Source organism: Periplaneta americana, chromosome 10 (genome assembly GCF_040183065.1).
Source record: "Periplaneta americana isolate PAMFEO1 chromosome 10, P.americana_PAMFEO1_priV1, whole genome shotgun sequence".
Taxonomy (NCBI): Eukaryota; Metazoa; Arthropoda; class Insecta; order Blattodea; family Blattidae; genus Periplaneta; species Periplaneta americana.
The window spans coordinates 163,804,933-163,827,703 of NC_091126.1; the positions used below are offsets into that span (position 1 = coordinate 163,804,933).

Sequence of the window (22,771 nt, forward strand, 5' to 3'; positions counted from 1 at the left end):
GATCTTATTAGGGACACAACGTTCTATTGTCCAGGAAACGGTGAAAGTTTCTCCCCTTCCAAACATAAATTCTAAAGACACCCTCGTACCAACAACTACCAGTAGTGGTCAAAGCCCTCACTTAAACTAAGCTGTTGTCAAGCATTTTATATTACTTCTGTTTGTGTGAAGTAAAGCCTTCAGTGAAATGAGGGATGGACTTTAGAGTTTGTTTCAAACTATAAAAGTCAAACTTCACTGTTATTCATTTATTCAGTAGATAATTACTAGATGGGCCTATACTGATCTGTTGGTTTGGAAAAAAGATTTAATAGGCCTAAATGTAAAGAAGGAAGTAAAATGCATTCAAAACAATCTAAAAGTTCTTCAAAATATTAAAAAAAATGACCAAAAATGCCGTTAAAAATTTTAAAATGGCTTATTAGTTCAAAAACATCAAAAAATGCAATATAAGAAATTAATTGTTTAGGTTGATATTGACATAGGAAAGATTTCTATATTAATAGGCATCGTCCTAATGTGGAAAGTAAGAAAAAGGATTTTGTTTTATTGCTAATGTTTAACATTTTAACTCATTCTACTTGTGATTTCATATGCACCATTGTATCCTATTATATACTGAGGTCTACTTTACATTTAAGACCTATGTCTTCACCGTTTGTTCATAACATAAGTTGTCTGTACGTTTATTAATGATCTGATGCTGGTTCAGTGGAACCGAAAACGTTCATATATTATTTAAAAATAGTCCACACCTGTGGAGTAACGGTCAGCGCGTCTGGCTGCGAAACCAGATGGCCCGGGTTCGAATCCCGGTCGGGGCAAGTTACTTGGTTGAGGTTTTTCCCTCAACCCAATACGATCAAATGCTGGGTAACTTTAGGTGCTAGACCCCGGACTCATTTCACCGGCATATCATTCAGACGCTAAATAACCTAGATGTTGATACAGCGTCGTAAAATAACCCAATAAAATAAAAAATAAATTATGTAAAAAAACAGCATATTTGTATTTATCACACTTGTGATTTGATAAGTCTGAAGGTCCTAATAATAAAAACCTTGATGACAATAACAGATGAAGTAAGTGTAAACATGTAAGATCGATAGCAAATTATTTCTTCTTATTCATTTCATATTTTTATAGAAGTAATCGGTATGAGACAAGATGATTGGATAATCTATAATGCACGCTGTTATTGAATTTGTTAAAATTAGTAACCACAGTTAGGTCTTTAATTATGAACAGTGAGAAAATTATATTTGACTAAGAAACGAAAGGCATTCCTGTCAACAAATTCAGCGTCATTTTCAAACGAAGCATCAATTTTTTGTATCAGGACTCATCGATAATCCCATCAACTCTAGGCAAATTGGCCCTCTCATGAAGAGCTATGGAATGATTTCGATAAACTATATGCATTAGTAGTTATCCAGTGTAAGAACACATAATTAATCTGGATCAAGTGTTTATTTATTTTTGTTTTGTGCAGCAAATCTCCTATTTTGCTCATTATATTTTCAACTGATGTTTTATTAATACGAAATTTTTTCATGAATACAAACTCACTGAAAATGTAATTAAGATTTATCTTTCTTTAGAAATCTTTGCTCTGCGTAGTTCCCTGTAATCATCATATTTTTCTACACTGCTTCTAGTATTGAGCATGACTTACTTAAAATCAGTGGCGGCTCGTGAACTTGTGGATTGGGGGAGCTGCAGTAGTTTTTGGTACATACAAATTTCACTTCTTGATGATATCATTACTAATAATTATAGGACAAAATAAATGCACTACATATCGAAAAACCAAAACTTCCTGACTTAGTTGGGAGACGTCTGTGGCATCATTTGCCACAATCGCTAAAAAAAAAAAAAAACTAATACCATCGATTTCAGTCTGAATTTCAGATCGGCACACTCAAAATGCAGTCTACCAGTTCATTCTGAATTGTTTTAGAATTACCTTTAAACAGTGGCATGTTCCAAATGATTTTAGAGAGGTTCGTTTAGATTACTCACGAACTGTAGCAACCCACGAAATACACCAGGGTTCTTCGAATCTTTTTTCATCATGTCCCCTAAGGGGAAGTTCATATTGGCCCAAAATTTGATATAATCAATATTTTTTAAAATAATTTCACGATTTTTTCTCACTTCTTCGTTATGTTTGAGAATGTTTGTTCTGTTTGCTTCACTTAATTGCGCAGCAATATTAATTTCGCCTAACATAGCCAATGAAACAAGATTTTTCAGGTGAGACTGCTAAGATTCGTGCTTTTTAATTTTTAGGGGCAAATGTCCTAAATCTGTCACACCACCCCTAGTCCATGCAGTATCACCACCGAAGAGGAGGCAAGGAAAACAAAATACAGCATGTTTTTGTTCACATCCACGTAACCACAAATGCTTAGCGTAAATTTCATTGTTAAACTTCCTTACATATGCACTATTTCAACTGGATGAAGCTTGAGTATGATTCAAGTCGGGTAACGGACGACCCTTTAATTTCACATGCATCATCTCCGCAAGGGAAAGTTGAGAAAAATAAAATTAATATTCTGTAATTCACACACACTCATGCTTGCACATTTGCACTGGTTAAGTTACGGTAATAAGATGTCACACCAAAGCAATACTCGGATATAGGTACTGATGATCAACAATTCTCTGAAACTAGAAAAGAAGTCTCTTTTGTATTTTACGTGCTATATCTTATTTATTTTATTGGGTTATATACGACGCTGTATCAACATCTCAGGTTATTTAGCGTCTGAAAGAAATGAAGATGATAGTGCCGGTGAAATGAATCCGGGGTCCAGTACCGAAGTTATCCAATTTGCTCGTATTTGGTTGAGGGAAAACCCCGAAGAAAACCTCAACCAGGTAACTTGCCCCGACCGGGATTCGAACCCGGGCCACCGAGTTTCGCGGCCAGACGAGCTGACCGTTACTCCACGGGTATGGGCTACGTGCTATAACGAAAGGATTCTACTCGTGCAATTATTTTGAGTTAAGGCAAATATTAGGTTCTGCTGGAGGCTGGATATATACCTAATAATAAGGTAAAAGAGAATATTAATTTCGTTATACTAACTCGATAAGATTCTACAACAATAAGTATGTGAAGATAAATAAAAATTTTGCCATTTAGTTTCAAGGGAATACCGAATCCATTTGACGTAGCATTACAATAGCGGAGTGGGAAAGAAGGAAAGGTATTCCCTTGTGGTCTGGCTCTGCAAGCCACAGCAGCGAAATATGGGTTTTAAACAGCGGCAGTTTCCCTCTGCCTCCCTTCACCTCTCTACCCCTGACCGTGCAAGACACACTCACCGTGAGCTGTCCCGCCCTGCAGATCCCAAGACGGCTGAATGCAGTGTCAATTCGAGTACAGTCGACGCGCAAAAAGATTATGCATAAAATAATAGTACATATATCCGGCCAGACACCGGCGTGGCTCAGTCGGTTATGGCGCTTGCCTGCCGGTCTGAAGTTGCGTTCGGGCTCGGGTTCGATCCCCGCTTGGGCTGATTACCTGGTTGGTTTTTTTCCGAGGTTTTCCCCAACCGTAATGTGAATGCAAGGTAATCTATGGCGAATCCTCGGCCTCATCTTTCCAAATATCATTTCGCTATCACCAATCTCATCGACGCTAAATAACCTAGTAGTTGATACAGCGTCGTTAAATAACCAAGTAAAAAATATATCCGGCCAGATGAAATATAAAGCAATTTACCAATAAAAGTTGTAACAATTCTTCTACAAATTAAAATAAATATTATTTTCATTATCCTGTGAAAGTAGGGAGTGCTGCAGCTCCCCAGCTCTTATAGACGAGCCGCCCCTGCTTAAAATAAAGCATTTTACTTAAAATCCACATCAATTTTCAATAGCCTCAATTACAATATAGCCCAACTACTGTAACAATAAAGGCTGGTTCACAATAAACCGGGAACGGAAACGACAACGAGAACGGAAATATTGTTAAAATAAATGTGTTTAAATGTGAGCATTCACAATTAAATTTCACGTTCCTGTTCCCGGGCTCCGGCAAGCTCCTCGTTAATTGTGAATGCTCACATTTAAATAGATTTATTTTAACAATATTTTCGTTCTCGTACTCGTTGTCGTTTCCGTTCTCGGTTTATTGTGAACCAGCCTTAAACTGTAAACATCCTATGACATACGAAGCATGAGGTGTCAGAATTTGATATCGACACGTTTCTGTTTCATAAAATGAAATATATCAGAAAAATCTTGACAAATTGTAAAATTTTGCCTCCAGTGGTAAATTTTTTATGAAACAGAATTCTGAAAAATTGTCACGATTTTTCCTGACAGGCGGAATGTTTCATAAGAAACATAAATTTGACAATTTGTAGAGTCGTCATTTGTTATTTGCCAGAATGACATTTGAAGAGTCCACTGCAAGAATGATGGATGTCACTTTCTTGTCGAAAATGAACCAAGACTGTCAATGCATAGCTTAACACATATAGAATGTACATAGAGAGTTATATGGCATTAACACTGATAGTCATTGGCCAGTAATGATCAGAAAATCATAGTTAAGCTTTGAGCAATAAGAATTTCAAACTTTCAATTGCTTCTCCTGCAAAATGTATTCCAAATGACATCCATCATTCTTGCAGTGGACTCTTCATTTACAATAAATTATCAAGCTTTATGAAATAGGCCCCTGGACTTTCTTGACCCGTTACAGGCTCTTTCGACACGGACGGACGTTTGTAAAATTTTGCCTGCCATGGTAAATTTTTTATGAAACAGATTTCTGACAAATTGTTACGATTTTTCCTGACAGGCGGAATGTTTTATGAAACATAAATTTGACAATTTGTAGAGTCGTCATTTGTTATTTGCTAGAATGACATTTGAAAAGTCCACTGCAAGAATGATGGATGTCACTTTCTTGTCGAAAATGAACCGAGATTGTCAATGCATAGCTTAAGACATATAGAATGTACATAAGCTTAGAGAGTTATATGGCATTAACACCGATAGTCATTGTCCAGTAATGATCAGAGGTTTTCCCCAGCCGTGGGACTGAAGCCGGATGGTCTATGGCGAGTCCTTGGCATCAACCCCTTTGATTTGATTACCCCCTTTGATTTGATTACCTGGTTGGGTTTTTCCGAGGTTTCCCCCACCGAAAAGGCAAATGCCGGGTAATATTTTGGCGAATCCTCGGACCTCATCTCATCTCACTACATCTCGCCAAAATGTAAAAAAAAAATTGTACAAAATTGTAAAAATTGTAGAAAATTACTAAATTGTAAAACTATAAAAATTTGTAAAAATTGTAATTGTAATATTGTAAAATGTTGACATGTTCCACATCTTAAAGCTTCATTGCTCATGTAAGATCTATGGAATAAAATAAATGAAAGAAAGAATGAAAGCATAGTTAAGTTTTGAGCGCTAAGCATTTCAAACTTTCAATTACTTCTCCTGCAAAATGTATTCCAATGACATTCATCATTCTTGCAGTGGACTCTTCATTTACAATAAATTATCGAGCTTTATGAAATAGGCCCCCGGACTTTCTTGACCCGTTACAGGCTCTTTCGCCACGGACGGACGTTTGCTGGCAGCAAAGCATCCATGGTGGCGAATATCATGGACACTCGACTTAATAACAAATAACATGAAAGAGAGAGAAGGGAACCAATGCTTTCGTCGCGGCCATTGTTTAGACTACAGACAAATAATAAAATTGGAGTCAACGTGAGACAATGGGCATTGAATGTCACTGGAGATATTAATTTCTTGCAGGCAATTTATGACAGGAAATTTTCGCAATACTTTCTTCCACGTTGAATTACTTTTATGTGCAATAATTTATGGAATTTGATCCGAGACCATAATTTCCTTTGAAAGGCAAGTTGTACTGCCCTTAACCTATGCAACGCCTCGGTTGCAGCTGCTCAAGCAAACGTGGATCCAGGCAGAGCTTTGTAACCACTATTGAATTATAATTATTCTATTATTATTATTATTATTATTATTATTACTTACTTTAATCACAGTTTATCAATTTAATCTAAATGCAAGAAAATTACCAGAAAATGACAAAATCAAGACGTACTGGGAAAAAAAATATATTGAGCGATGGAACAGTTTGATACAAGAGATAATATTATCAATGTTTTCGACAAAATTAATAAAATAGGTTATTTATGGCTTTTAAGGAACTAGGAGGTTCATTGCCGCCCTCATATAAGCCCGCAATCGGTTCCTATCCTGAGCAAGATTAATCCAGTCTCTACAATCATATTTTTATTTATTTTATTGGGTTATTTTATGATGCTGTATCAACATCTCAGGTTATTTAGCGTCTGAATGAAATGAAAGAGATAATGCCGGTGAAATGAGTCCGGGGTCCAGCACAGAAAGTTACCCAGCATTTGCTCGTATTGGGTTGAGGGAAAACTCAGGAAAAAACCTCAACCAGGTAACTTCCCCCGACCGGGATTCGAACCCGGGCCACATGGTTTCGCTGCCAGACGCGCTGACCGTTACTCCACAGGCGTGGACCCAACAATCATATCCAATCTCCCTCAAATCGATATTAATATTATCCTCCCAACTACGTCTCGCCCTTCCCGAAAGTCTTTTTCTCTCTGGCCTCCTAACTAAAGGCTGGTTCACAATAAACCGAGACTGGAAACAACAACGAGAACGTTAACGGAAATAATGTTAAAATACATGTATTTAAATGTGAGCATTCACAATAGTTAATTGTGACTGTTCACATTTAAATACATTTATTTTAACAATATTTCCGTTCTCGTTGTCGATTCTGTTCCTGGTTTATTGTGAACCAGCCCTAACACTCTATTATGCATTTCTAGATTCGCCGATACATGCTACATATCCTGCACATCTCAGACGTCTGGATTTAAGGTTCTTAAAATGAACTAACCAAGACACTAGTGAAGTGCTTTGTGTGGAGTGCAGCATTGAATGGGTCAGAAAGAAGGACATTACGATGAAGTGAAGAGAAGCGACTAGAAGCATTTGAAATGTGGATATGGAGAATAAAGCGTGTGAAGTGGACAGACAGAATAAGAAATGAAACTGTGTTGGAAAGAGTGGATGAAGAAAGAATGATGCTGGAACTGATCAGGAAGAGGAAAGGGAATTGTTTGGGTCACTGGCTGAGAAGAAGCGTTGACGGATCCATGGAAGGAATGGTGAACAGGAAAAGAGTTCGGGGTAGAAGAAGAAATCAGATGATAGGCGACGTTAAGATATAAGGATCATATGAGGAAACGAAGAGGAAGGCAGAAAATATGAAAGATTGGAGAAAGCTGGGTTTGCAGTGAAAGACTTGCCCTTGGACAGAACACTAAATGAATTATGTCAGGAGAAGAACACAATGTGTGCAGTTCTGCGTTGTGTAACTTTCTCCTTTCTCCTGTAACTTCATCCCTCTTAGCACCAAATATTTTCCTAAGCATCTTGTTCTCAAACACCCTTAATCTCTTTTCCTCTCTCAAATTAAGAGTCCAAGTTTCATAACCATACAGAACAACCGGTAATATAACTGTTTTATAAATTTTATCTTTCAGGTTTTTTGAGAGCAGACTGGACGACAAAAGCTTCTCAACCGAATAATAACAGGCAGTTTCCATATTTATTCTGTGTTTAATTTCCTCCCGAGTGCCATTTATGTTATGCTCCAATATATTTGAATTTTTTCACCTTTTCAAAGAATAAATTTCCAATTTTTATATTTTCATTTTGTATATATTCTGGGCACGAGACATAACCATATACTTTGTCTTTTCGGGATTTACTTTCAAACCTATCTCTTTACTTGCTCCCAGTAAAATTCCCTGTTTTTCCTAATCGTTTGTGGATTTTTTCCTAACATATTCACGTCATCCGCACAGACAAGCAAGTGATGTAAGCCGTTCAATTTGAAACCCTTTCTGTTACCCTGAACTTTCCTAATGGCATACTCTAGAGCAAAGTTAAAAAGTAAAGGTGATAGTGCATCTCCTTGCTTGAGCCCGCAGTGAATTGGAAACGCACCTGACAGAAACTGACCTATACGGACTATGCTGTACGTTTCATCGAGACACATTTTAATTAATCGAACTAGAATAAAATATGCATTTCTTTAATTATTTATTCATTTACAATTTTCATGCGAACACGTGAAATAAGATGAAATACTACAATGAATTAAAAATAAATACAGGATGAGATATGACACAAAATCCAAATATGAGAAGATAATAATACATAAAGGGAAAACTAGTGGATATAATAATTTAAATAAATTTGAGGGCCAAATGAGCAGTGCTCGTGTTTGGTCGCAGTCCCCAAACTATTATTAATAAGATGAACAGACAAATAAACAAGAAAATAAAATAAGGTAACAGCTACCATGAACTGTAAGAAATAATATAATGTTGAGACAAAGACAGATTTACGTAATTTTGTACGTGAATAAATCAAATAATTTATGAAAAAGAAATTAGAAAACTGGACAAATAAGGAATGCGTATAAGTTTTATAAAAATTTATTTTGCGGTGGAAATACATATATAATATAATTAATTTTATGCTCGACCATGCCGAAATGTAGTAATTATACACCTGGTAGCAGCACTTTAATGGACCTCATTGAAGTACACCTATTCATTAAAGTTCAGGTGTTCCACCAATCAGAAAACACCATTCTGGCAAAATGAAAGCGCAAGTTTCGATTATTCTCGGATATGCAATCGAAAGACAACTAGCGAAACGTCACGGAGGCTGGAAATCCAACACTGTCGCAGAAGGTTATGTTCTGTTACTATAATAGTTAGCGTTAATTGTAAATAATATTCAAATAAATTCAATTTGTCATCTAGTTTTTCAATATCTAAATCAATTTCAAGTTTTAATTATGTTTATTTTACTCTCTAGATTATATCAAGGTCAATGACATTTGTTTCTCGGAAAAAGTCAATACTTTCGCGTCTGCGTTCATCTCACAATTTACGAGATATTGCACAAGGTCACTTCCGCTCCCCAGTGAGAGAAGAATAACATGAATACTTATGAATAATTTCACTTGCGCTCGTTTCATAAACATACTCGCGTCTTAATTACTACCATTAAAGGCTCGTTGCATAATGTACTATAGTTACATATATATTTACTTAAACAAGTTTAAAACATGAAATTATTTTTAATTTCCTTATTATATTTTAGTGGGCTACATGTTAAAATTTGTGGTTTTAATCTTATTTATAGAGTTATACAACCGAAGGTAATTATATAGGCTGTGCTTTAGAGTAGCAGATGTGAAATATTTAGTTGTTTACTAACATTAAATTATTATTTCGTCTTGCAACATCGTGATTGCCTATAGGCCTATATTTACTTCGATATTTATGATAAAATTGCGACAGCCTGTATTTATAAATTTGTTCAATTCTAAATATAATAAATTAAGAATAAATTAATTTCGTTTCATAATCAAAACGCTTCTTTACACAAATTTAAATTATTTGTTTATTAATAAATTTTTACGGAATAGAATTGAAGAGTCCACTGCAAGAATGATGGATGTCATTTGGAATACATTTTGCAGGAGAAGCAATTGAAAGTTTGAAATGCTTAACGCTCAAAGCTTAGCTGAGATTTTCCGATCATTACTGGACAATGACTATCAGTGTTAATGCCATATAACTCTCTATGTACATTTTATGTCTTAAGCTATGCATTGCCAGTCTTTGTTCATTTTCGACAAGAAAGTGACATCCATCAATCTTGCAGTGGACTCTTCAATTAGTTTTCTTAATTCCACCACATGAAAAAATGTATATCTCATTAGTATCATAATCCAGAACGCAATAAAGTTAGTCTGCAGACACGAAGTAACGGTAAAAAAATTACTTATTTAGTATCTGAAAATACATAAATTTCAACAGAAACCGAAGTTAAACATTTTCCCATTGTTATGTTAGCAACACATGTACGGCTCATGCATTTTATGAAGATACTCGCGATGTGCAGTACGGGAACAACGTTTCTGTGGAGGGGGTAGGAGTAGAAGGGAAGGTCGGGCGTGTGTCTACCGAGTACAAGGCAAACACTAACTCATTCACCTGTAATTCGTAAGTAGACTCACCCGATCTCGTGCGCAGCTCTGTAGGAAGAATGGGGGAGAGTCTTGATAAAATGCATGAGCTGTAATTCCTTGTACCTACTCTTCAATAGATCCTGAAGTGTTTCGATGTAAGTTGCAACACGTTCATAGTAATGAAGAACGCACAATACAATTAGAATTTTCTTTAGAATTTCCAGTTAAGGATCAAAATCAGTGTGAAGATTTTATAAAAATACTGGAGTTCACAAACTTTATCTCGGTTCATTGCCGCTATGAATTCAGGATCTATGAAATGGACCGAGGAGCAACTAATAACATTAGTAGGTAATATAATTCACATGGAGGACAGTTACCAGGAAAATCTATGTACAGTACTGTTGAATTGTACAGAGTGATTTATATAGTACTGACACATTTCTTTCATTAATTGTTTCAAAACGAATTGTGCTAGCGACAACTTATTATACCTAAAATGTAGAGGAATTTTGGGACATTATTTACCTCTATAGCAAATGTTGAAAATGTCCCCCATCATGCATAAGGTACAACTCAACACGTCGTTCCATGTTTCTGGCCACTCGTTGGAGGACTCTGTTGTCTGGGGACGTGTGGCGTAAACCCTGTCTTTTAAGTAACCCCATAGAAAGAAGTCCGGCGTTGTCAAATCCGGAGATCTCGGTGGCCACAACGACAATAATTCAATCTTTTATCCTTATCTGGTTCCTGTAGCTGATAAACAACCGTAACCCTATGTGGCTTTAGGCCTGCACTTTTCGCAGCTCTCTGACACATTGAGTAGTTGTACCCTGTCTCCTGCGACAAACGTTTTAATGATTTTTTGGGTGACTCCTCCAGTCGTGCTCTTACGTCAACAACAACCGTGGGAAGCCTAGATGAACGATGCTTGCCTTTTTCACTCACCAGAGATCCAGTTGTTTCCAATTTGTTTACCAGTCCCAGTATTGTGTTTCTTTTGGGAGGATTGCGAACACCAAATTCTCTCTGGTATGCCCTTTGAGTAGCTGTAATTGAATTCGTAATCCAGTATTGCTTCACAAGGAAGAGTCGTTGATTTAATGTGTACTGCATTTTCACGTTGACACAAAATGTCGAAAACAGCTGCCAACAATAGGAATAAAACATAAACATCTGCGCATCTAGTGACAAGGAATCGAAACTCCAGAACATTCTGCTTAATTTGGTGCTAAAATTGGGTCAGTGCTGCCAACAATAGGAATAAAACATCAATATCTACGCATCTAGTGACAAGGAATCGAAACTCCAGAACATTCTGCTTAATTTGGTGCTAAAATTGGGTCATTGAATGAATTTCCAACGGAATAATTAAAGAAATGTGTCGTTTCTATATAAATCACTCTGTATATGGATCTTTGTAAATCGTCCTTTAACAGGCTAGCAAAGCTAAATCGTCTGCAAATAACAATACGTCTAATTTTAAATTGCGGTTTATTGGTACGTGAACATGTCTTGTTTTCCTAGATGCACGTACCATGGCATTCATATACTGTATAAAATGGAAGAGGGGGCAGTGGCCATCCTTGTCGGACACCAGAAGAAAGAACGATAATAATAATAATAATAATAATAATAATAATAATAATAATAATAATAATAATAATAATAATAATCATCATCATCATCTTCAAGGATTGATTCCTTCTTCCAACTCCAAACTAGTATCTCCAATTTATTTTTCTGTCCATTAATTCAACGGTCTTCCAAAATGTCTCCTGCAATTAGTGTGTATTGCAGAAATGTCCTTCATAACCTACTGTTGTCCATCCGTAGTACATTGTGTCCACTGTGTTCCACAATGCCCGATTTTTACGTTCAGTTTCTCCATCTCTAATTTATTATTTTCTTATATCTTCATTTATTTTATTTTGTCTAGCAATCCGTAGCATTCCACCGCTCTTAGGAATTTCATTTTGTTTTTCTATTACGTAACGTTCTTTTAGTTCTCCCGCAGGTGCGTTGGAATGTGGCTTTTTTTTCGGGTATCCAGGCCTGACTTACGACTAAAGGTGGGCCTATAACGTTCTATTTAAAATTTTAAACTTATTACATTGATTTGTTATCGGTGATAATGCTAGCTGTAACATGATTTGTGCCTCTGAAAGCAAATATTTTTTCGTTTCGTTGCTCGAAAATTTCGTATTGAACTCTGATGCTGATTCATTTAAGTTATGTGCGCCACCGGCGTAGCTCAGTCGACCAACGCGCTTCCCTAGTTATGTTTCACATACTCTTGTATTATAATTAGAATTCGAAGAATCTGAGGCATGTTGTCAGAATATCTTTAAGAAATTCGAAAAAAAACTTTCTATGCACTTCAACACAAATTCATCCACTGATTTCACATCAATAAATTAAGTTGAAGAAAAATGGCAGCCAGTATATTGGACGGGCTGCCTTCTGCTGTCAGTACCGGCAACTTAAAGAAAATTAGGCCTATGTGTTGAGGTGAGAAATTCAATCTCTTCTTATGTGTCCCCTGTTCAAATGTGTCCCCTTCTCCCATAGGCTTTCGGTAGAGATTAAAATGACATAATAAATGCTTTCAAAATCCGTGTCAAAATTTATCTATATACGACAACACAAAATTACGTCGTGAGCAATAATGTTAAAATAATAGTTACCTTCAGTACGTCTTCCTTGAAAATTCCACTTAGGCTCTCGGGTTGCTCCTTGCGGGAACTTGACGTCACGGGGCTCGATACGGCGGAAGTCTCCTGCAGAAAATAAAAACGCATTAATGAACATTTTGTTACTTATCTGCAGACAGTGTATGAGGGATGACTTAAGGAAAAGTGAAGTTGTTTCGTATCAGAGTATATGGCACGTGCCGCGTCGTCCGTTTTTTTGTTTACCTGGCGAGTAAAGCACCATAGAGAACGAAGGAACCCCGGTCCGTTCATAATAATATTGCAACGCAATGTGTGCAGTTGTGTTCTCCTGGTCAAGTACAGGGACATCACTTTATTTTTACCAACATTTTTAACATTGACCTGGCTATACTCGGAAACACTGTTACCCCCCTTCCATTACAGGAGTTTGATGTTACTAGTGCAATATGTAAACAAATCATTTTACTAGCTATAGGAGGAGAGAAAAGTAGTGTATCCATTTATGTTGTAGGGAAATACGATATTACGACTTTCAGTTTGATCATCACTTTTATGGAATTTATCAAAATACAGTAGAGTAGTAACATTTTTTTTTTTTCAAAAACTCAACTTTTCAGGCGGCTATGTCCGTTATGTAATGTCTACTTTATTTAGCATATTAATTATTGATGTTAACATACAATATAGAGAGTGCATTTAAATTGAGGGGGTCATAAGAAAAGGGCTGTAAGTGCACTTAAGTTACTTTTGAGAAAATGGGGTTTAAATATCTAAGCTTTCGTGAAATCGGTGAAATTTTTATTTAAATTTTAATGTGTGATGAGATTAAATATCCCTTTGCCACTAAAATTTTAGATACTTTAGCTTACACTGGATGCACTTAACTCATGTTATTAGAAATGTCACTAGCATTCCTTTGCTTCTAGCCACCTCAATTCAAAATAAGCTAATCTGAATTTTTAAACAAGTTGCTGAAAATGGTTGCCGTTCATTACAATACAGGCTTCAATTCTTTACGCATATTATTAAAAACATCTTGAAGCATATTCTCTGAAATTGAATTTATCGTTTCTTGAATATAATTTTTTAGTACGATATTTTTAATATAGGTTCTTTCTTCTATAGAAAACGCAACCATATTTCTGAAACACACTATACACTGCAGTGTTTACTTCACTGCTTGAAGACTTTGAATGCAACAGCGGCCGTAAGTTTGTGTGTCTGACGGGAGCAAGGACATTATTGAAGGGGTGGGAGTCAAGTACATTCAGAAATGCAGGTACAATAAAATGCAAGTAAAGATAAAATGATGTCCCTGTATTTACTACGCGTGGAATAGTGTTGTGCTGATCCAGTCATAATGTCGAAGTCAAACGTTCAATTCGCTCAGAGATATGACGTCCAATTAAGAATTGGAATGACATTTTATGTATTAACGAAGACAATATCGTGTGTAATGTATGGAAAATTAAAATAAAAACCAGAACAACTCAGGCTATAGAGAAACATTGCAACAGTACATCGCACAGGAAATGCGTTGAAATGAAATCTGAAGAACCATCTACATCACCATCATTATTAACATCATCATTATCATCATCATTTCGTTGTGCGGGTCTAAACGACACGTACAACATGATGCTCAGTACAAATATTCCTCTAAAGAAATTGTGTGATCCCCATTTTAGAGGTTTTCTTCAGAAATTCTCTCGATACAAAAACTGTTTAAGCGATAGTCGAAAACGATTCACCTTCGACAACTTACGAGAATATATCGTCGTTTACTTCAACGCTAGTAGTTTCATCAATGATGACGAGGTATGTGCTACAGTACTTCATTTTTATTTTCCTTCTGACTGTACGGAGATACAGTAGCAAGTTGACGTCGTCTGTTTACGTTTAAAACCTGTTGAGCCAATGGTATGAATGAAAAAAAGTAATATATAGTACATGTGCACCTACATTCAACGATAAGTCATCCCGCATCAACTGTATACTTATCTCTTATATACATACAGGATGGCCCACTTAACAATTTCACCTCCGATAGCGTGCGAAATGTTTCAGATATACACAAACCGACATTTACAAGTTAAATTACATCGAAGGGACATCTCATATATGTACAGTAGAGCGTCTCGTTTAGGCACAGTGAAAACGTAAACAAAGTGTAGGTAACGTGTGGAGGGACGACGAGCCGAAAGATAAACACGAGGGATGCACAAGGTTTTAGTTATAACATTAATGGCGGAGCTTTAATTGAGATTATATTTTCCAAAAACACACAAAACAATAGAACACAAATTTCATAACGTTAACATATACACATTTTAACAAGCAAGCAATTGTAACATTGAAATAATTCAATATAACAAATAAAATTTTGCTACTTATATGAAGAGTCCACTGCAAGAATGATGGATGTTGTCTATTTATTTATTTATTATTTATTTTTTTTATTTATTTTTTTATTTATTTTTTATTTATTTTTTATTTATTTTTTTATTTATTTTTTTACTTTTTTTACTTATTCACTTACTCACTCACTCATTCATTCATTAATTCATTCATTCATTCATTCATTCATTCATTCATTCATTCATTCATTCATTCATTCATTCATTCATTCATTCATTCATTTATTTATTTATTTATTTATTATTTTGCTAATAATTGTAACATAAAATATAATATATACAGAAAAACTTTAGCTCGCCCCTGAAAGAGTAGAACTCGTGCTCTGGGGCGGAGTCCTGAATTGAAATTAATAATTATACAATACAATTTTTCTTATGTCTACTGTGCAATTATAGTATATAAATTTAAATGTACAATTTTTCAATTTTTATAAAATCCATACATAACTTTTTAAATTTAATACTAGAACTACTAGAACTGACAAGATTAGGATATTTAAATATAAATTTGTTATATATTCTTGGGCCTAAATTACTACTATGTTTAAATACTGTAACAGTGTTGCATTTTGGTTCAAACAATTTTAAAGAATTCATACCTTTTGTTTCATAACTATGAGAATACAATTCAAAATTATTTCGATTTTCATGTATGAATTTTATTAATGCAATATAATAAATTTGTCTTACGTTAAGTACATTAAAGTCTAGAAACAAATTTTGAGATGGAAAATCAGTAGGTTTATGAAGACATATTTTAATTATTTTCTTCTGTAATAAATAAAGTGGATTAAAATTGGATTTAAATGAGCTACCCCATCCTATAATTCCATACATAATTACCGATTGGAATAAAGTTAAATGTATTGTGCGTAATAAACTTATTGACAAGTAATTCCTCAATAAAACAAAATAATATACTATTTTACGTAATTTATTACAAAGATAATTAATGTGTTGGTTCCATTTTAAATGATTATCGAAAATTATGCCTAAATACTTAACTTCAGAGGACTCTTTAATAATTGGACATTTACACTGTATAAGACAACAATCATTTTGCAGGAGAAGCAATTGAATGTTTGAAATGCTTAGCGCTCAAAGCTTAACTGTGATTTTCCGATCATTACTGGACAATGACTATCAGTGTTAATGCCTTATAACTCTCTATGTACATTCTATATGTCTTAAGCTATGCATTGACAGTCTTGGTTCATTTTCGACAAGAAAGTAACATCCATCATTCTTGCAGTGGACTCTTCATATGATGTTGCTTTCAAGCAACGTTTCTTACGGTCATGAATTTCACTCTCTGTATGACTAACATAATATCACCGTCTTCTGTGGCCGAATTAACAAAACTACAGTATATTGGTCTGAAGTGGTCAGGTACAGTTCCTGAATAAATTGAACTTTAAGAAGAGATAATTAAGTTTAAGAAATAGTGATGTCATTTATACAGGAACATCATTTTATTTTTACTTCAATTTTTATTGTACCTGAGTTTTTCAATGTACTTCACTCCCACCCCTTCTACTAATGAACTTCAACCATCCTCCACACAGAACCAAGACCGTATATACAGTCACAGTAGCTTTACGTTCAGAGTAAACAGTACGTTCCAAAAATATGTTCGCGTTTTCCAGTGACGAAAGAGCTTTCAATATTGAATCATTTTCGCACAGATACCGTGGTTCATTTTCCTACGTAAAATGTCCTGTAAAGGCTAGTGGTTGGGCTGTCTTAGCTCTTTTCTGAGTACGTTCATTTCTGTTAGGAATTGGACGTCTACGTAATATTATACCCTTTAATTGTTTAAAATAACTTAAATAAAAGGGCCTCGTTAAGTAATTAACTGTCACGCGATTTCCTCCCTTTCTACGACCCTGCGATATAACCACTTGGACGGACAGTAGATAGCATATCTGAGTAATTTTATCTGTGCGGGTCGGGTAGAAGTGAAGATTGAATTTACAGTACGTAAGATACTCTTTTATACAGTAGGTACAGAACTATTTCAACATGAGTTACTAGTACGAAGGACGAAACTGGCAATTGGAATTAGGTGCAATAGTCTATAGTGCGATAATATGCACATTAGAACTGAAGCCTGTATCGAAATGAAGGACCACCGTTTTCAAAAATGTGTTTAAATATCCATAATATGATTATTTTTAAATTTAGCTTCATTCTCTATATTGTACGCTAATGTGCTGTAGACAGTATAATATACACTGCATAATGAATACGTTCGTATGGATAATTCAGTTCGTGAGTAAAAACACATTCTTAATACAGTACTGTATTAAGATTAAACAAAAAGCTAATGAAAATTATCGAACTCAAAATCGCGATATTTTCTAGTTTACGTAAATGGATGAACTACTTTTCTTCCCTCCTATACCTAGTAGAGTGATTTGTTTGTGTTTTACGCCAGTATCATCGAACTACAGTCGTGGGAGGGGATAGCAATCTGTGTTTCCGGTTCTCTAAAGGTATAGACAGGTTAATATTAAAAATGTTAGTAAAAATAAAGTGATGTCCCTGTATAAGCAGTACAACGCAAATAAAATAAGGAACGAAATATCTTTTCTGGGAATTCTGTAGACCGTCCCCGACGAGTATGAAAAGGACGGAACTTATACCCCTTACAGCTTGAATATTATACAGATTACATTATTTATAATTTTATATACAATAGTGGCAAAAAAACCGGACCGACCCTTGTAGCTGATTTCAGAGCCTTGTTCACTCCAGAGCACGATAGATTGGTAACTAAGATTTTCGTGGTTCGAATCCTACCTTAGAAGGAAACATATTTTTGTTCCTTATTCAAATTTATTCCCAATACTTTTCGATTCCTGGTAAAATTCATGTTCTGGAAATAATAGGTTAATTAAGTAGTAAAATATCGCTGTAATCGAAAAGTATTGGGAATAAATTTGAATAAGGAACAAAAAACAGTTTCCTTCCCAGGCAGGATCGAACCACGAAAGTCTTACAAGCAAACATTCTGACGAGGGCAGATAAAAAAAGTTATTTTTTTTCTTCCACCATGTTAATAATGTCAAAAGAAGTGCTTATACAAATTTTGGCCACTTGACCGCAATTACGAGACCGTCCAGAAAGTGATTTTCCCTGGGGCCGTTTATAGAAAAAAGCACAATTGCATGGAAATATTTCTTGAAACAGATACAGAAATTGCACTATTTATCAACATATCCCTCACTGGAATCGAGACATTTGTCATACCATGGGATCAATTTTTCTGTTGTAGAAGTCAGTCGCCTCAGATCGGAACCAGCATTTCACTGCGTCTGCACCTCTCTCTGTCGATCCCATGAAATGAGAAATGTCTCAATTACGGAGGAAAATATGTTGAAAAATAGCTCAATAACTGCTGTGACTGTTTCAATAAATTTGTCCTATGAAATTGTGTTTTTTTTTCTGTTAACGGCCTCTGGCGAACTTATTTTATTACGGCCCTCGTAATTGCGGTCGAGTGGCCAAAATTTGTATAAGCACTTCTTTTAACATTATTAATATGGTGGAAGAAAAAAATTTAAATTCTTTATCTGCCCCCATCAGAACGTTTGCTTGTTAGTTACCAGTCTATCGTGCTCTGGAGTGAACAAGGCTCTGAAATCAGCTACAAGGATCGGTCAGGCTTCTTTGCCACTACTGTAGATAATTTTATAATAATATTTTACAGGCTTATTTTAATTTACATTAAATAATTTACAATTAGATACAATCCATATCGCTATTATTAACGTTATCGCCATAGTTGTCGCTTGGTCTAAAATTATTTATTATTTCGTCAATGGCATCATTCATTCGCCTGGACTTCTGAAGGTATATTTTCTCTTTCAGTGACATGTCTGCAGTACCCATTCCAGTCCCCTCCTATTCCAGCAAAAACACTTTTCATTGCCATGATTTGAAGGGCTCACAAGGGAAAGTTCAACACTGGAAGACTGCGTAGGACCTACAATTTTTGCATACTGATACGTCTTATTAGTACAGAGTGATTTATATAGAACTGACACATTTCCTTCTTTAATTATTCCGTTGGAAATTCATTCAATGACCCAATTTTAGCACCAAATTAAGCAGAATGTTCTGGAGTTTCGATTCCTTGTCACTAGATGAGCAGATGTTTGTTTTATTCCTATTGTTGGCAGCACTAGATGCGCAGATGTTTATGTTTTATTCATATTGTTGGCAGCTGTTTTCGACATTTTGTGTCAACGTGAAAATGCAGTACACATTAAATCAACGACTCTTCCTTGTGAAGCAATACTGGATTACGAATTCAATTACAGCTGCTCAAAGGGCATACCAGAGAGAATTTGGTGTTCGCAATCCTCCCAGAAGAAACACAATACTGGGACTGGTAAACAAATTGGAAACAACTGGATCTCTGGTGAGTGAAAAGGGCAAGCATCGTTCATCTAGGCTTCCCACGGTTGTTGTTGACGTAAGAGTACGACTGGACGACTGGAGCAGTCAACCAAAAAATCATTAAGACGTTTGTCGCAGGAGACAGGGTACACCTACTCAATGTGTCAGAGAGCTGCGAAAAGTGCAGGCCTAAAGCCACGTAGGGTTACGGTTGTTCATCAGCTACAGGAACCAGATAGGGATAAAAGTTTGAATTATTGTCGTTGTGGCCACCGAGATCTCCGGATTTGACAACGCCGGACTTCTTTCTATGGGGTTACTTAAAAGACAGGGTTTACGCCACACGTCCCCAGACATTGGACGATCTGAAGCACAACATCACACAGGAGATTCAAGCTATTGACAACAGAGTCCTCCAACGAGTGGCCAGTAATATGGAACGACGTGTTGAGTTGTGCCTTATGCAGGATGGAGGACATTTTCAACATTTGCTATAGAGGTAAATAATCTCCCAAAATTCCTCTACATTTTAGGAATAATAAGTTGTCGCTAGCACAATTCGTTGTGAAACAATTAATGAAAGAAATGTGTCAGTTCTATATAAAACACTCTGTATAAGATGTGTCAAAACGAAGTTTCCAAAATAATATGCACAGTATTAAAACGATGTTCCGAATATCGCTTAATCTAACGCAGCCATGGCGAAAATGTAATCGTGCGCCGAGCCACTGTGTAACCTGCAACATGCATAGCACCTACGGAGGGAGGCGGACACCCGAAGGGGAAGTGAAGCAACTGTCTGAGTTATTAACGGATTTTCATTTTCCTTACGTCAAGCACTTAAATATAATTTTATACAGTACAAGACTACAAACTAATGTTTAGTACGTGTAACGAAGAAATAAATGAATAAGGAAACATAGTACACATTATCACAACCTAAAATTAACTGTCTTCAGAATGTCTCTGCGACAGAGTTTCAAAATAAGGAATTATGTCACTTACTGCCAGTCGTAGTTGTTCACGAAGGTATTTGTCTGTCAGTCGTGATCTAAATTTGGTTTTTCCTATTTTCATTGTTGAAAATAATTTTTCACAAACGTAAGTTGTAGCGAACATGGCTTCAAAAGAGCAAGCGAAAAACGAAGCTTCGGGTATTTATTTTTTTGGCAAAGATTTGAAGAGTTCAACATTTGTCAAGTCCTTACATCTAGCTTTCATTTAACATCACATTGCAAATCTGTGAGTTTAAATTGAAGATCTAACCGCATTATTCGTACATCTGTTAAAAAAGGATCGACGTACAGCGATTAATAATAATAATAATAATAATAATAATAATAATAATAATAATAATAAAAATAATAATAATAATAATAATAATAATAATAATAATAATAACACAAACTTTTAATGTTTCATGAGTAACATATAGGCCTAGTATAATACCGTTTTATGTTATACAACCTTTTTCTCGTAATACTTGTGAACAAATCATACATTTAATGTTCTAATTCATATTGGCAGCAAAAAATGCGTCCTCCCATCCTACTTGAAACTTTCGTTTTTGTAGAGGTACATGTATTCGAGAGAGACATTGCGACGATACGCCACTCGCAGGTCAGAGACAAATACAAATGGAACGGAGTTTGACTCCGGTGAGTGAGAGGGTGGGGTTGTGGGAGGTAGGAAGTAAGCATACAGTTGCTATAATTGCGAGCCACAATGTGCTCGTGAGTCGCATTTTCGCCACGGCTGATCTAGTGAGTCTCTTTTTAGTGTGGCAGAGACGAGGGAGAAACAGGGCTGAAACTCAACTTCTGTAAACGCAGAGTTAAATAAGGTCCATCATTATAAAAAAAATGTGAACTGATTTCATGGAAGTAAACAAACTCATAGTACAGACATGGGGATTTCTGATCCCGCGAGTCATCGCATGTCAAACTATATAGCTTCCACCCCTCCTTCTGCCAGTGTTTATAAAGAGCACGATGTGTGTGAGCATACCCTACCGCTAGCCTGTGGCGGACCACAGATATAAGCACATTATAAACACGCGATTTATTCCACAAGAAGAGGTCGAACATTTAACCACTTCCCTGATTAACCCGAGTTAACTCGGGTTGCTAACTTGTGTCAAAATTTATTAACCCGAGTTAACTCGTTTGAGTCCCATTTTCGCTGCTAAGGATTATATCCCGAATATATACGTTTCCATTCTTTCATTAACCTTTTCCTCACTAGATGGCTATAGAAGTTAGTGATATTGCTATATCTGGTGATGTTTTTTGTACTTCTTCCTTGCGAGTGGAATTCTATGCTCATATAGCATTCACACACAGTAGTGAGTAGACGCTAGTTAGTTTTGGTGGTTTCTGTTTGTGTTTAGTGTTTTTTCTGCTGTTTTGTGTAAAGATGGATCAAGTTAGTGATTCTGAAACTTTTGATCTTCCTGTAGAAGATTACGAAATGAAACATCGGTATCAGAAGACGAAGTTATAGACCAACAAACAAATTCAGATCAGTTGATGTCGCGTCTTTTCGACAGTGGTTTGAATAGAAGACATCTGGCACCATTTCTTCTGCACCTCCGAGGTCCCCATTCCCTGAAATTTTAACATTGTTTCTGATAACGATAATTCTCAATTTTTTAAATTATTCTTTAATAATGACCTCATCAACATTATATTCGACGAGACGATTCGGCACGCTAATAAGTGTTCACAGAGTGCTGAAAATAATTCGTGGCGGCCTACTACAGACTCTGAAATACGTGTACTTTTGGGCATAGTGATACTGCAGAACATTATTCACAAACCTGAAGAACAGATGTACTGGTACAAATATTCAATGACTGCTACACCATTCTTCCCAAAACGCTCTCACATAGGAGAGCAGATACTACTGTCCGGAATGCAATGGCCACTGTGCGTAATACCCTGCTTTCGAGTCTATCACACGACAAGCAACATTTAACGCCTTGATAACAGCACTGGTATTGTACCTCATAAATTAATCCATAAAAAAACATTAGTTGGTAAATAGTTCAGGAGAAAATCAAAGTGGGGCAATTACCAGAGCTGGAATCAAGGTGCACGAGATAACTCGGGATAATAATTCAGGTATGAATGTACAGTATATAACAATCCTGTTCGTACAGTCCTTATTTT

The 22,771-nt window shown here is 35.8% G+C and overlaps 1 protein-coding gene across 4 annotated transcripts in view; it reads right to left on the reverse strand.

The window, feature by feature from the left end:
- CRMP (Collapsin Response Mediator Protein) overlaps positions 1 to 22,771 on the reverse strand; it is a 747,709-nt gene that overhangs the window by 595,556 nt on the left and 129,382 nt on the right. For all 4 annotated transcript variants that reach the window (XM_069838352.1, XM_069838349.1, XM_069838350.1 and 1 more), the window contains exon 3: positions 12,793 to 12,885. In XM_069838352.1, the coding sequence (XP_069694453.1) occupies positions 12,793 to 12,885 (93 nt within the window). The remainder of the gene's footprint in view (positions 1 to 12,792; positions 12,886 to 22,771) is intronic.